The 14,782-nt window shown below is 29.8% G+C and overlaps 1 protein-coding gene across 1 annotated transcript; it reads right to left on the bottom strand.

Annotated features, from left to right (window-relative positions):
* Positions 1-299: 299 nt before the first annotated feature.
* On the bottom strand, positions 300-12,160 carry LOC130441721 (uncharacterized). Its single transcript, XM_056775504.1, has 8 exons — positions 12,019-12,160; positions 8,302-8,441; positions 6,473-6,776; positions 4,981-5,197; positions 4,342-4,501; positions 3,256-3,552; positions 1,680-1,925; positions 300-572 (listed from the first exon to the last, which is right to left on the bottom strand). Exons 1-8 carry the CDS (start codon positions 12,158-12,160, stop codon positions 300-302), a joined length of 1,779 nt encoding a protein of 592 aa, XP_056631482.1.
* Positions 12,161-14,782: the final 2,622 nt, after the last annotated feature.

Below are 14,782 nucleotides of genomic sequence, written 5' to 3'. Positions count from 1 at the left end.
AAATACTTTTGTGGTTCCTAATGTTTATAATAATAAATATATAGAAGTCTCGACGCGTTGTACTGAATATGGCATATGGAAGTTTTTAAAGTAATTTCACAGGTAACAGTCGATTAATAAAAATGAGGATTGAGGATGGCGAAATGAGTGAAGGTATACTACTAGTATGTGGATATTCCCTACGTCCTTATCTTCCAACAAAATTTTCTAATCCAAGTGGAAAGTTGGAAAATTTGAACAATAAAATTCACTTCTTTGTTATTGTACGACAACCTTTATTAATAATTCATACAATTTTTCTAATTCTCTCCTTTTAATATCATATGTTTCAATTCAACTCTCTTAATTTTTCCAGAAGGAGTCATTGGAAAACTATTAACAATTTTAATACCCCCCCTGAGCTTCATTCGATCCGGTACACGTTCTTCGACAAAGTTTATAATATCATTTTCATCAATATTTCCAAGATATGATTCATTTGGTATTATAACTGCCATCAGATGATCACCATCTTCGTCGTGGGGTTTGCCTATCACAACTACTTGGGACACCGCAGGGTGGTTCACTATAATCTAAGAACGGAAATAATTTTTGGAAATACTTTAATAATATAAATACTTAATATCATATAAATAAATATCATTAAAATTAACTTCTTTAAAAACCACATAAGTGCACTAAAAAGTGAAAATAAGGATAGGGTAGGAATCGTGGTGGACAAGGTTGATACGTCAGAAATATAAAATCTTGAGTAGCTTTGTCAAATGATTTCAATTGTCTTTTTACATGTTTTTCGGTTCTGTGAATGATCCACTGCAACCCTTTCATGACTACTAAATTTATTTACTATAGTTAATTCAGCAATTCTTATTATAATTGCATTATCATATTGCTGAATATGTTTTTTTTAATCATTCGAATATATTTAAAATAACTTGCTGTGTTTATATATGTCTAAATCTTTATTATTATATTCATAATTGTCTTATTCTCACTACACTGTGCAATTTCATTGTCTTCATTCGCATGATCTAAAGAACGTCATATTTCTATTTATTTAAAGAAATTTATTAATTAAATTAATCCTACCAAATCACGCCAATGCTTATCGCAGACTGTATAGCAGGAATATTGCGAATAAATTGTCTACATACGCCTTCCGACAGCTTCGGCCAATAGAAATGCATTTATGTTTACGATTCGATGTTTTCATTGGTAAAAACTGGAGATGATGAATTTTGTCACACATTCATCAAGTCCACGTGGACGGACGGTTTGTTAGATGTTTACCGAATTTTATACGGGGAGTAAACTTTATTTTTCAATCGTATAACAATACTAAAAGTGCTTTCGCTTTGTGAGAGGATATAAGACGACATATACTATTTTTGAAACAGAAAAAATTCAGGCGTCCGGTATTATTATAATTTATTTTTTTAAGTGAACAAATTATATATTACGAAGTTCTAACGTCACACGTACCAATCTTGTTTGCCACGACTCCTATACTGTCCTTATTTTTCACTTTTTAGTGCACTTTTATGTAATGTTTATGTTCAATTTTCGCGAATATCGTCAATTTTTTGGACTCCCACCACCTTAGTCGTTTCACATTCTCTACTTATCTTCCATGTTTTATAAACTTTTATTTTGAAGTATAAAAAACAATGTATATATACCTCCTCCAACATAGCCGGGCTTATATGCCAGAGTTTATATTTGAGCAGTTCTTTAATTCTATCGACAATGTAGAAACAACTGTCAATGTCGTAATAAACAATATCACCGGTCTTAAACCAACCGTTCGAGTCGAAAGATTCGGTACAGTCTCGTTTATAAAAACCATTCATTATTGATTTTGTTTTTAATCTTAGTTCTCCTTGTTCATTGGGTCCACATGTTTTTCCAGTATCTACATTCACAACCTATGAAATGTATCATCTTTATTAAAACTTACATGTATCTTCAATAGTTTCTAATGCACATATTTTCTTAACAATGTTTCTAATCTATTTTTAATAAATGCTGAAAGAGTTGAATTTTGGTTTTTATATTTTTATAGATGTAAAGAAGTAGTCTTTCTTTAGTTTTAATATGGTTCACTTTATTTATCTGTGGGTTGTGATATCTATGATAGATCTGTTATGGATGTCACAAATGTCACTGTCACAAGGGTCAATTTTGATTGATAAGAATAAGATAATAGAGGTTAATTAATGTAAGTCAAGAAACATTGCTTATTTAAGAAAGAGTTGAAGAAATAAACATTAAATGTCGTTTCTTTGTTTTTTAGGTGAGATTTAGTTATGTAATATAAAACAGTTTACAATTAATATCACTTATGTAGTGCATTTGTCATAAAAATAAAATCTTTGTTTTCTAGAGCAACACATGTGTTTATTTCAATTAATTTGAAAATCATCTTATATACAATCAAAAAGATGGATACAAACTTAAACAATAAATTATCCTACTCAAAACTTATAGATGATTTTCATTTCAAAATATCAGTTTCTGCAAATATATTGTGTGAGGATATTCGGCGAACAACGATTTTTTCGACTGATTATGTGATTCAAGAAACAAAAAAAGATTGCCCAATCAAAAATGTTTGTTTGACATTATATACAAGATTCTTGCATTACATAATGGCTACAACTAACCAAAACTAATCCCTCTTCTGTATGGCTGACAAACCTCTACAATTAAAGTAAATACCTAAATGTTAGAGTTAAGTAATCCAAAACAACCCTTTTCACAGCAGCGCATCATCATCAATTACTTATATTTATTGTTATGAGCTTTAGCGTCATTAAGTTATCGTTACTATAAATTGTCTGTGTTTAGTATTTCTGTCAGTTTCATAGATTTAACTTCAACCTCATTAAGGCATTGTCTTCAATTATTTATTATTTAATTATTATTAATTAATTTTATAATTATTATTGTATAAGATCAGAACTAATATATAAAGAAGCCTGTAAAACCAATACTGGATTCATTCAATTTGATATTCGTCTAGTACGCCAGTAAGATTAGTGTAACCACTTGTAACTTTAAATTATTAAGTCCTCGGTTTAATTCTAGTAACACATATAACGAACTCATAAGGATAGTTTCCTCAGAAGAGATGAAAAATTTTATTGTACGTGAGTGCCAATGGATCAGTTTATATGATTGAACCATTGATTAAAAATTTTTCATATCAATAATCAAAAAATTTTATAAATGAAAAACAAATTGGCCTATACTCACTTTACACATAATATTAGGTAAAAGCATGCCGACCGAGTTGGGTTTGTTATGTAGACACAGCGTTTGTTTCACATTTTTCACATCAATCCAAGTTGCAGACCCAGCAATTTCTGTTTGTCCATATGTTTGAGAAACAACAGTTCCAGGTACAAGTTCCCTGAGTTTGAAAAAGTATGCCTTTGGTATTGGCGCTCCGGCAATCGAAAATGTTAACAAATTGCTAGTATCAATATTTTCAGGGCGACCTGTTTTCGCTAATGATATTGCGGCGTAGGGTGGGGGAAAGAGGTCCGTTACCTGCCAATAAATAATTTAATAAAACTAAAGTGAGGTTCAATACAGTAGAATCAGCTCTCTGCGACCCTGTAACTATTATAAATATTTGAACTAATTAAAGCTAGGCATTGGTAAATTTTTAGTATAGTTCTTCCAATATCAATAGCCGAAGACGAATCAATATTTCATCAACACGCACGGCACTCATACCAAATTAAGAAATGGAAAATGATATTTGGTCTCCATATAAAATCCGGTAAACATCTAACAAATCGTCAGTCCACGTGGACTCATCATCCAAGCTTTGGAAAAACTCTGTTGAACATGTTATCAAAGAAGAAGATGAGTATGTGGTATCACCCTATTTACAACCCATCATAATTCAATCAAATGATGACTGTAGTTCAGACGATTCTGACTACCATGATTATTTATATAGATACTTTGGAATTGAAAAGGTTTCTTTTCTTTTGTTTTATTTGCAAAGAATTTATTTTCCTTTATGGTTTTTGCTTTGGAATTTCTTTTTCCAGAAAAAAAAACGAATTGGTTACAAAAAGAGCTGAGTTCACGTCTGGTACCCTGTTTAAGCCAAACGCCCTTACAGGCAGGTACATTTTACTCGTCTATTTACATTTTATAATTTAATATTCAGTTGTAGCAAGTTAACGAGGAATAATAATGATTTCTTTCTAAATTCCAAGGACTACAATTAAGTGCAGATCAAACAATATTGTCGGCAAGGGTTTTGAACCGGTTTTTATAATCCGCAATTGATATTGGAAGAACTATAAGTAAGATTGAGTCTACCTTATACTTATCAAGTAAACGCCAACATTCATGAGGATCGAATTTTGAGACCATGACATTGGCTGCTCCTATTTTATATAATGCGGTTAAAGACATTATTCTTGTTATCCAATGGAATGAAGCATAGGATAAATAGACTCTGTTTATATTATTCGTATGTCTACAATAGAAGAATGTTGAAAACAGTTTGGAGAAAGTCCAAGCAGTGTTTTGTGACTAAAGAAAGTTGTGTACTTTATACTTTTATTTACCAAAGTTTATTTATTATATCTGGAATGAAGTATTTGTTGATTCCAAAAATTAAAAAAAGAACGGGAGTGAATAATAGAAAGAATCAATTTGAGCATGTTTCATTACATAGATTAAACTTTTATTGGGTCGTTATATTTTGTTACTTTTTTATTCATAAAATGAAGTATTTGTTGGTTTGAGAAATATGAAAAAGAACCAAAAAAAGAGAAGTCATGTTTAAGAAAATAAAATATAAAAATCGTTAATCCTTTTTAAAACCAATAAAAGTGTGCTGCTAACCATGAAGATGAACATGTACTTTTCGGTATTGATTTGATTTTGATGTACATATAACAACTACTCTAGAACTTTCTCAATAACGTTATACTCTCTTGTCTGATTATTTACATTAAATTAGCTGCTTGTGACATTATAGCGTAATGACTCAACATAATTCCTTTAGGAAAACCAGTCGTACCGCTACTCATCAGAATCACTGCTGTATCAAATATATTATCAACTTGTTTCGGTTCAAATGAATCTTCATCTGGATGAGGTTTCAAAAAACTTGAAAATGGTGTATATTTATCTGATTCGCCAATAACTATTATTTCTGTTTCAATTCCTGGAAACAAAATAATTAAAACAAAGCGTAAATATTTCGAAATCAAAAAAAATTTCTGATTTACTAGTTCAAATTTCAAAAAACTCTGACAGCTCAATACTATGTTGGTATGTACTTTAACTTTACTCAGAGATTATAGATTAAAAAAATCAAATTTGGGATATTGTATCAATTTTTGTAACTTGGTTCAAGAAAATAGGTGCTGTATACGAGGATGGTTTCAGAAGTACCTGGCCCAACAAAGAAAACACAAAAATTTTGGCAATTTTCTATAACTTCAATACCCTTTTTATAATAAGAGTCTAAGAAGTCTAAGAACAGAAAATAATCCGAGGGTGCTAAATCTGGTGGATACAAAGTATTAGGAAGCAATTGAAACTTTAATTCATTAATTTTGGCCATTGCAATAACGGATGTGTGAGCTAGTGCATTGTCTTAATGAAACAACACTTTTTTCTCAGTCTAATGCGGTCGTTTTTGCTTAATTTCTTCGCTCAAACTTTGCAATAAGTTCGGAATGTACTCGCCGTTGATAGTTCTTCCTTTTTTAATATAGTCAATGTAAATTATTCCACGCGCATCACAAAAAACCGACGCCATGGCCTTCCCTGCAGATGGAACGGTTTTTGCCTGTGCGAACTAAACTAATGGACTCACGTTTCCTCCATGGTTATGAAATTGCGTAAACATTCGGCTTTATTTCTGTGAAACATTGCCAAACACTCGATGGAAACATCTTCACGATGCTGTTTTTTTATATTGTGAGCAAACGCGGCACCCATCTTACGCACAGCGTTCTCATGTCCAAATTTTCAGTTAATATGCGATGTTACGCACTTTTTGAAATTCCTACTATGTCTGCTAGCTCACGCACTTTCAGTCGACGATCATTGCCCCACTACAAGCGCTGATAAATTTGCTACTTTCTCCTTTTTGTGGTATTTAGCGGGGTCTAGATAGAAAAATTGAAATCATGAAATATAAAAAGTCATCTAGAAATTCTAGAATTGATAAACCTAAAAAGCAGAGATCGGAATCATAATGCAAGCTTCAAGAACACTAAGAGAAGCACTGTATTCAATTCAAGTGCTGAATTAATTCATTCAATTAATATCAAGAAAGTTTATCGTAATAAGATAAATTAAAGGAGTTTAAAAAAATTGTTGCTAGGAAAATTAATTTCTTAAAGTGTGTGTTAGTAAGTCCTCATCATTTACGACTTTGTCCCGTTGTGTTACCTGTATCTAAGTATATAATAATGTATTAACGACTCACCTTCATTTTGCAATGATGTTTCTATTTTATCAACCACTTCAGGTATAACAAATATAATCTTCGGTTTGATTTCTTTTAATAAATAATTAAACTCTAAAATTGACAACGTCGGATGTAAAGTAGATATAATTACATTTAGAAATAGACTTGATATGTAGGCAACAACAGTGAACTGATTGTTGTTTGAACATATAAGAATGACATCTTCTTTTGTCAAATTTCTATTATTTAGATGGAGAGCAACTCTAACACAACGTTCCAAAATTTCTTCGTATGTATCTTCTTTTTCCGTATCGGCAATATACTGAAATAGACGCTTTTTCATAATATAAGAAAGGTAACATGACAATCATAAAACCATAACCAAAACAATTATTTACTAGAAGTAGTACTGGAAATTAATGAAGCAAGGATGTGATGTGTTTAGAGAATTTATTGGTTATGCTGAAAGTATAAACATTTTTAACCAATTAGTCAATCTAGGAGTTTCAATTTAAATGTGGCATCTAGCTGCTATCAATATCGTTATTATAATCACTTTTAGTTCCTTTGAGAACGTTAGTAAATGACATGTGATAAAGTACTAACCTGGAGTTTTGGTGGGCAAAACTATCGATATTTATTAATTTATACAGAAGTAAAATGATATTGGATAATTGGTACAGCATTAAGAATTACTTGTATTACTTATTTTCAATATGAAGATATTTAATGTGTTCATTCGAATAACACAAACTGCTAAAGAAGTACAAGAAGAACTATTCCGAATCAACGTAGTGTTTTAGTTTGTCTTTAACGTATTTTGACAACGATAAATTTGGGAAGTTGTAATTCGGTAGAAGAATGTATAAACAGGAACTTTGAATTAAACAACAAACCATTTGCTGCATTTTTACGAGTGAACAGGTATTATAATGGTAGATTAGATATTTATCAACTGATGATCATGAGGATTGGAAGTTTTGCCTCAACTTACCATAAATATGCTACAGAATGTCTTAATATTCAAAAATCAGTAGCATTATACGTTGGAACCAACCGTAGGAATTATTCTGATTCTAAAATTGTCAGCAAAAAAATGGCAGTCAAAAGATTTTAAGTGCTTATTCTGTTAAAGTATAGATATTTTGGATTAAATCAGATAAATGATGGAAAATCAGAATTCATTTCTTTTTATCCTAGGTAAAATGTGATAACTATGACATTCGACGATAAAAATCTACTACTTAAGATAAACTAGAAACGTAACGAATCAAGATGTTGACTATCGATTAGTCAAAGTCATAAAAGATTCGTGACTGGATACATTTTTTAAAATATTAAAAAACCATGAATTGTAATATTATCTACTACAAAGTTAGGGAAATATCAATGGCAACACAAAAAAGCCTTATGACTACGAGGATTCAGTTTTTACGACGAACCAATCTAATTCTAAATAGATGAAGGCATAAAAATTTGCATGTTCAAAGCCTCACCATATACATATTAACAACATATTAAAGTTGGCTATAATTTTTTTTTTTTTGGGAGGAAATTAGTAAAATAAACTTTAAAGTTATCCATCAATCAAGATTATAGCAAATTTATTGATGAAGCCATTGGAAGGAATTTAATTTTCAAAATGGATTAGAAAACAAGAACTTATTTTAAAATCTAGCAATATTGATAACGGGTGTCAATGGTTTTAATATTATTAATTTTTTTACCTTCATCCAAAATAATAAATAGCAAGATATTCGATTCAGATGGAGGAAAAATGTATATTCATAAATAAAAAGATTGAATTATATAAATTTGTTAAAATTTGATTTTGATATAATACATACTTGAGCAATCTTATGATTGTGTTTTCGCATGTATGTGAAGAAATGATATCCTAATCCACGTTCCTCATATTCAAAATCTAAGTGTTTGAAGAATATATGATTTTCTTCATCTGCTGCATAATTGGTCCTCAATTGTATTTCTAAAATTTTAGTTACTCGTGTATACTGAATAATATATTTCACGTAGAATATAATGTTTTAGATACTTCTGATGGTATTATTATTTAAAATAATATACGTCGTCTTAAAAAACAATATCTGGTGACTAATCTGTGGTAAAGAGCGACTGAAAACTCTAATAGAAATATAGAGGTTTCCCCGAATTATTTTTGATATTTACTAGAAGCTATAAAAATTATTTTTACATAACTTTGTTTTATCTAAAATATTGAATGAGCTCATCAATTCTTCTGCTGTTAACGCTGGTAATTCTTCATTTGTTACAATATTCTCCCGAACATTTATGAATAGATTAAACTTTAGAAAAATTACATGTTACAGAGAAGCATTTCATAACTTTCGCAGTCAACATTGACTGTTTCTTAACATCTTAAGACTTGTTGGCAATCTAGAAACTTGGACAGCTTATAACATACAAGAGAGGTTGCTAGCACTGGGTGTCTAGTGAAAATTGAAAATCAAATTCCCCGGTTTTTCTAGGTTGGCACTCACTTTTATGATGATGAATATTTATCCAATCACAGGCAAGGCTGGACACGTGACAAACGAATAGAGATCGGGACTATCCCGGTAAATCAGTAAATCGGGCCGGTTGGTATGAATTATTTCAAGTGCGGATAGGGTAATTGAATTTTTTAACAAACAGGTATGTCTTCTAGTCTAGTCAACATGATGCGATTTTCGAGATCAGTCGGAAGGTTTTTGAGCTGTATACCAACATCAACTTGCAATGCCTGGCTGGCTCACTTACCCAGTTTATTAGAAAATTCCCGTCGAATCCCGGTTTTCAAGACTCCTAGACATTCTGTAGCCTAACTCAGTTCCATCGATACTACCACGACAGATACCCTTTCGAACTATTCAACATAATCTCACCTATAGCAGTACTTGCAAGACCTACTTGATAGTCAGACGTGGCTCATGAATGCCGAATTTGCCTGCCGACGATTAGAACGTATCGAGACTCCTTTCTTTGGAGAAGAGCAAACCTGGGGAATCATCTGCCACGAATGTTTTCAAAACTACAACCTACAGAAGTTCAATATACACAAGTATTGACAATAGTCGACGACTTTTCGACACCTGTTTCGGTTTAACTCATTGGAAGTATCTCACTGCCTTTTCAGACAGATCTACTTTATATCTACGCGAGCCGTCTCTGGAAATTCGTCTCTAAAGGTTTATTATTATGTATTTATTTTTATTTATACAGAATTTAATAATTATCTTATAAAGAAATGAATTTTTTCGTTGATTTTGGAAATGTAATAAATGCAATTTTACCGTGTAGTTTGACTGTTCAAAACTATAACCATAGATTTCCAAATAAGGTTTAGCTTATTTTTGCTACTGAAATGATCAAAAAAATATTTCATATCTTCTCTAGTGATTAGTGAGCTGTAGTCGTAAATAAATTGAAAATTTTTTACAAAAATTAAAAAATAATATTTTCACTTTTTTTGCCTAAAATTTTCTATATTCAATTCGCACAATGCTTTTCTAATAAAAAATGTATCTGAAATGGCAGATGAAAAACCAATACAAAGATGTTTAGTTTACCCAACCGATTTATCTGGTGATTTAACACAGATTCCTTCATTGATTAGAATCGATAAGTGAAAACAATATTGATTGATATTTCGTATTTCGTTTACGGGAATGGATGTGTGTGTATGTGAAAAAGGTTGTGGTACATTTAAAGCATTGCATTTTCATTCAATTTAAAAAATTTAAAAAAAATTTCAGCAACGATAATTATGTTTCAAGTATAAATCTAAGTAATCAATGCTAACTTACCTCTAATGAAGTTAACCATTTGGATATTTTCCTACAAATGGAATAATACACAATGTACTTGTAATATTTATAATAGTTATGATAAGACAAATAATTACAATAGCGAACGCAAATATTATGTTTCCCTAATTCCGGTACATATTAAATAGAGAATATATTAAAATAAATAAAAATTTATACCATTGAAAAAATTATAATTGAATTGAATTTTTATATTTCAAGGTTCGTTGATGCAGTTCTATTTTTTTTATCGTATTGATGAACTCTTAGTCTATTTTCTAAATATTGAGATATCTGCCCTATGTAGACAGCGTCATAATCAGTAGAAGGCACTTGATATATTTTATTACTTCTTTTGTTTTTTGGTGTTTTAGATTTTAATTTATTGAAATATTTGGATAATGTATTATGTCCTTTATGACTTATACTAATATCTTATTTATTAAAATAATTCAATAATTGTTGGGAAAGTCCTTGTACATATGGTAAGGAAAAATGTTTCATGTTTTGATGTTTCATTTCTGTTTTGTTTTTTAATTGATTGTAGTAACTGTTTATCCTTTTCTTGAATATGTTACTTATAATTTTTTCTGGATAATTATTTTCTTTCTGTTTTTGCTTTTTGAATAGCTAAGTATCTAATTCAGGATCTGATAGTTGCATAGATCTATCAGCCAAACTTATTATCACTAATCTTTTTTTTTGACATAGGATGACACGAATTGAAGTTTAAATATCTTGAGAACCAAGTTGATATTCATGATGAAGGTGATCTATTGATCAATATAAATACGCAAATTGTGTCGATATCATATTTTGATAAAGACGAAGTCGAAACGTCAGTTTTCATCTATCTTTTAAAAATTACTATAAAAAACTAATTTTGAAACAGAAGAAACCTAAAATAAAGAACATTTAGAAATCGCATCCCGCATTTCGTTCGCCACACTTTTCTATTTATCCACTTGTTTTCTCGGGTAGCTCTATCTTTCATAATTTGTTAAATTCCTTTTTTCTCGGTCCTTGAGGGTGTACCTCGTCTTCTTCTATCCTTTGGTAGACACATCAATGCTTTCTTAGGCCACCTTTCTGCTCCATCCTCATCACATGTCCGTACCAGAGAAGTTGCTTAATCTGTATTCTCTCTGAGGTCGTTTATACTCGACCAGTTCTTCGTTATATATTTTAATTTCGTGTATGCTCAATTCTGGATATCCTGCACGATCCTAAAGTGGTCCCTATTTTTTATCCTGTCCATCTGCAAACATTTACATCCATACGTTAAAATAGGCTCCACTATGATTTTGTATATTGTCATTTTTTTGTTTGGGTTAATTTTTCACCAAAGCAAATGAGTTCTGAATTTGTGCAACTTGTTGCACGGTATTTCTTATTCTTTTGTTGTTTTATTTTCCGAAATTACGTATTTGAATTGTCTACATCGTCTAACCCTATTTATTTGCAGTTCGGGGTCTCTTTGTATGCTTTCTACCGGTGGATATTCTGTTTTTGACATATTGAAATTCAAACCCCATTTTGCATACTCACCGCCCAGTTTTCTCAGTTTATACTCTGCATTGTCCTCGACGCAAGCTATAATAACTTGGTGTCTGCGAAGTATTAAGCACTTATCCTATATTTTAATTCCCATTCTCGCAATTTTAGTTCTCCAACTATTCAGAGCTTCATGAATGTATATTTTAAAAAATGTTAGTTATAAAATGCACCCTTATCTCAAACCTTTCGAATGCGAAAGTAGTTTCGATATGGTATTTCCTAGCCTTACTACACTTTTTGCTTTTCTGTATATGTTCTGATCAGCTCGAACATAAACCTTACCGTCAGATTTCGTCAATACATCAAAAAGCGTTTTTAACGGCATTTTAGAAAATACTGAGAAAGTTATTCTCGAAAAATTTCTCGTGAAAAAACAATGGAAGATGTTTTCATTGGCTCCTAGTATCTATATATATTGTTATGGTATAAATATATCCAAAATAAATTATTAAATAATAATAAGATATAAATAAAGCAATAAGTTCAGTTCTGTTATTCGGTTATTTAGAGCAGTTTATCACAATAAAATAAATAACATTCTTTATATTAAGTTTTGGCCAACACTATATTCTAAATTATTATTTAATTTTAACAAATCCTGTATAATCAAAGAATTTAATCCATAAATTGACAGATAAAAACAGGAGCACCAACTTCAAAAATTTGTGTGACATACCAACATAAATTTTAAGGTTATAAATGATAAAATATAAAAATTTTGACAACTGCAATGATAAAATTAATAACATAGGAATGAAATAAATACAACAAAGAAATAATATTATTCGAATAAAGTCACAATAATTTAAAAATTTAGAAATGACAATTTAGTAACTGACTTTTAAAATAAATAAAAAAAATGAATAAAAAAAAGGAAGGAAGAAGAGAATCAACAACGGAAAAAAAATTTTTTTTGGCAAGAAAAGAAAAGAGTAAAATAATTTTAATTGAAATTTAAAAAATTAAAATCTTGATAAAAAGGCATAAAATATTCAAAGGATTGATAATTAATAATTGTATAAGTGTAGTAATAAGAAATTAGTGAAAACAATCAAATAAAGTGAAATAAGTGAGAATACTCACAAAGGGACAATTTCCAAGATAAAGAAGTTGTGAAAAGGAAAAGAACAGGAGTGGAACTACAGCGGAGTATCCGTTTATTCTGCAAGGCCGTAACAATTTCCAATTTAAAAAAAAATAGAACATAACAAACACTTAAGGTACTGTTCTATTAAGTTTAAGTATTTCTTTTAGTATATCATATTTGAGTTCACATTTCCATATAATTTAGTTTTATGAATGTAATTACGAGTATGAATGAATGTTTGTAAAATAAAATAATTGTAATAGCTAATTAAGAAATTGTATATTTTGAATATTTTATTCATTATAAAGAACAGACCCGGTCTTAAGACTATTATCATCTGACCTTATAACCATAACAATTTATCGCAATAAAATTTTTTAATTTGACCTCACAATATAATACCCTGAAAATAAAAAAAAATAATAATAACATAATAAAATAAAGAAATTCAAATAATTATTAATGGCGCCCAAATTAAAATCTGATTTTATTTAAAAAAAAAAAAATTTATAAAAATAAACATTACACATTATCACACCATAACAATATACTATATATACTTAGTAATAAGCACAATAAAAAACGTCTTTTCTAGCACCAATATACATTTTTTTTAGGAAAAAAAATTTTTTTCTTATCCGCCATTTTGTATTTTGAAAATGCAATTTCATTTTTATAGTCAAAAAACAGTAACCAGCATAAAACACCCAATATTCAAATAAAACATCCATTTTATAATAAAAATGGCAGCCATTTTGGGTCCGCCATTTTGAATTTTGAAAAACAAATTGCATTTTCGAAATCAGCGACCCGAAAACATAAATAAACAAATTTTCATAAAAATCTAACCACTAGAAGTGTTTTTAGCCACGAAATCGGGAGAACAGGAATGTATTGTAATGTTTTTGAAGAAATAAATTAATAGAATTTTTTCTTACTTAATACAAATACTTTGAATAAGCCGCCGTTTATAATCAAAGGCGCGTCCGCCATTTATAAAAAATAGTTAAAAAGGCGCCGCATGAATTCGCCCAATTTTAAAACAGGGCCGGCTTAAGGACATATTTCGTGTATTTTTCCGAAACAATATTATCAATATATGAGCGACCTGCACGAAATCGGTTCTTCTATATCAATCACAATTTTTTCAATTCAAATTTTCAAAACTTTGTCGTACAACCTTCCTATCGAGCTAGTTACACTAATGCCATTATAATTGCCATATTTTTTCTTACAACATTCTTATCTAAAACTGCAACTATAACATTCTTCTGCTTATCGTGAAATATGAAATAAGAATTTGCACATAAATCGCTGATGTAACGAATAACTTATGCAATTTTTTTGTTTAGAAACAAACATATCTACAATCGTGAAAGAAAGTGATTATAAAAATAAAACAAGTCATAGAAATTTCAATAATAAAACGGGTGAAAGAAATTTTGAGTTTCAAAGCTTGGGAACGTATTTTGACCGAAATAGAAACAATATTTTTTCAGAGAAGTACCACGGGTAGAAAGCGAAAAGATTTGAGGGAAGATAACAATAAGTCGTATCATTTGAATAATTTAGATATTTCCCTACATTATAATTTATATTAAAGAAGAGTAGAAGTAGGTTAAGTAAAACAAAATGTATAAAAATGAGTTAACTAATTGAGTTACTAACTGATAAAGTTATAATTTAAATATTACTAACGAGTGATTATTTTACATTAGTGCTGTGGTTCAAGATTATTTATTAAATAGATAAGCGAAGGAATTGATTAATTTACATTAAGAAATTTTTTAATATCCGTAGACAACCAATAACATCGACTAGATACTTCTGGATACTGAATGCCAATTTAATAAAGTGAAT

Source organism: Diorhabda sublineata, chromosome 3 (genome assembly GCF_026230105.1).
Source record: "Diorhabda sublineata isolate icDioSubl1.1 chromosome 3, icDioSubl1.1, whole genome shotgun sequence".
NCBI classification, from domain to species: Eukaryota; Metazoa; Arthropoda; class Insecta; order Coleoptera; family Chrysomelidae; genus Diorhabda; species Diorhabda sublineata.
The sequence above is the reverse complement of the archived record's forward strand: the minus strand, read 5'-3'. Positions and strand labels throughout refer to the sequence as shown.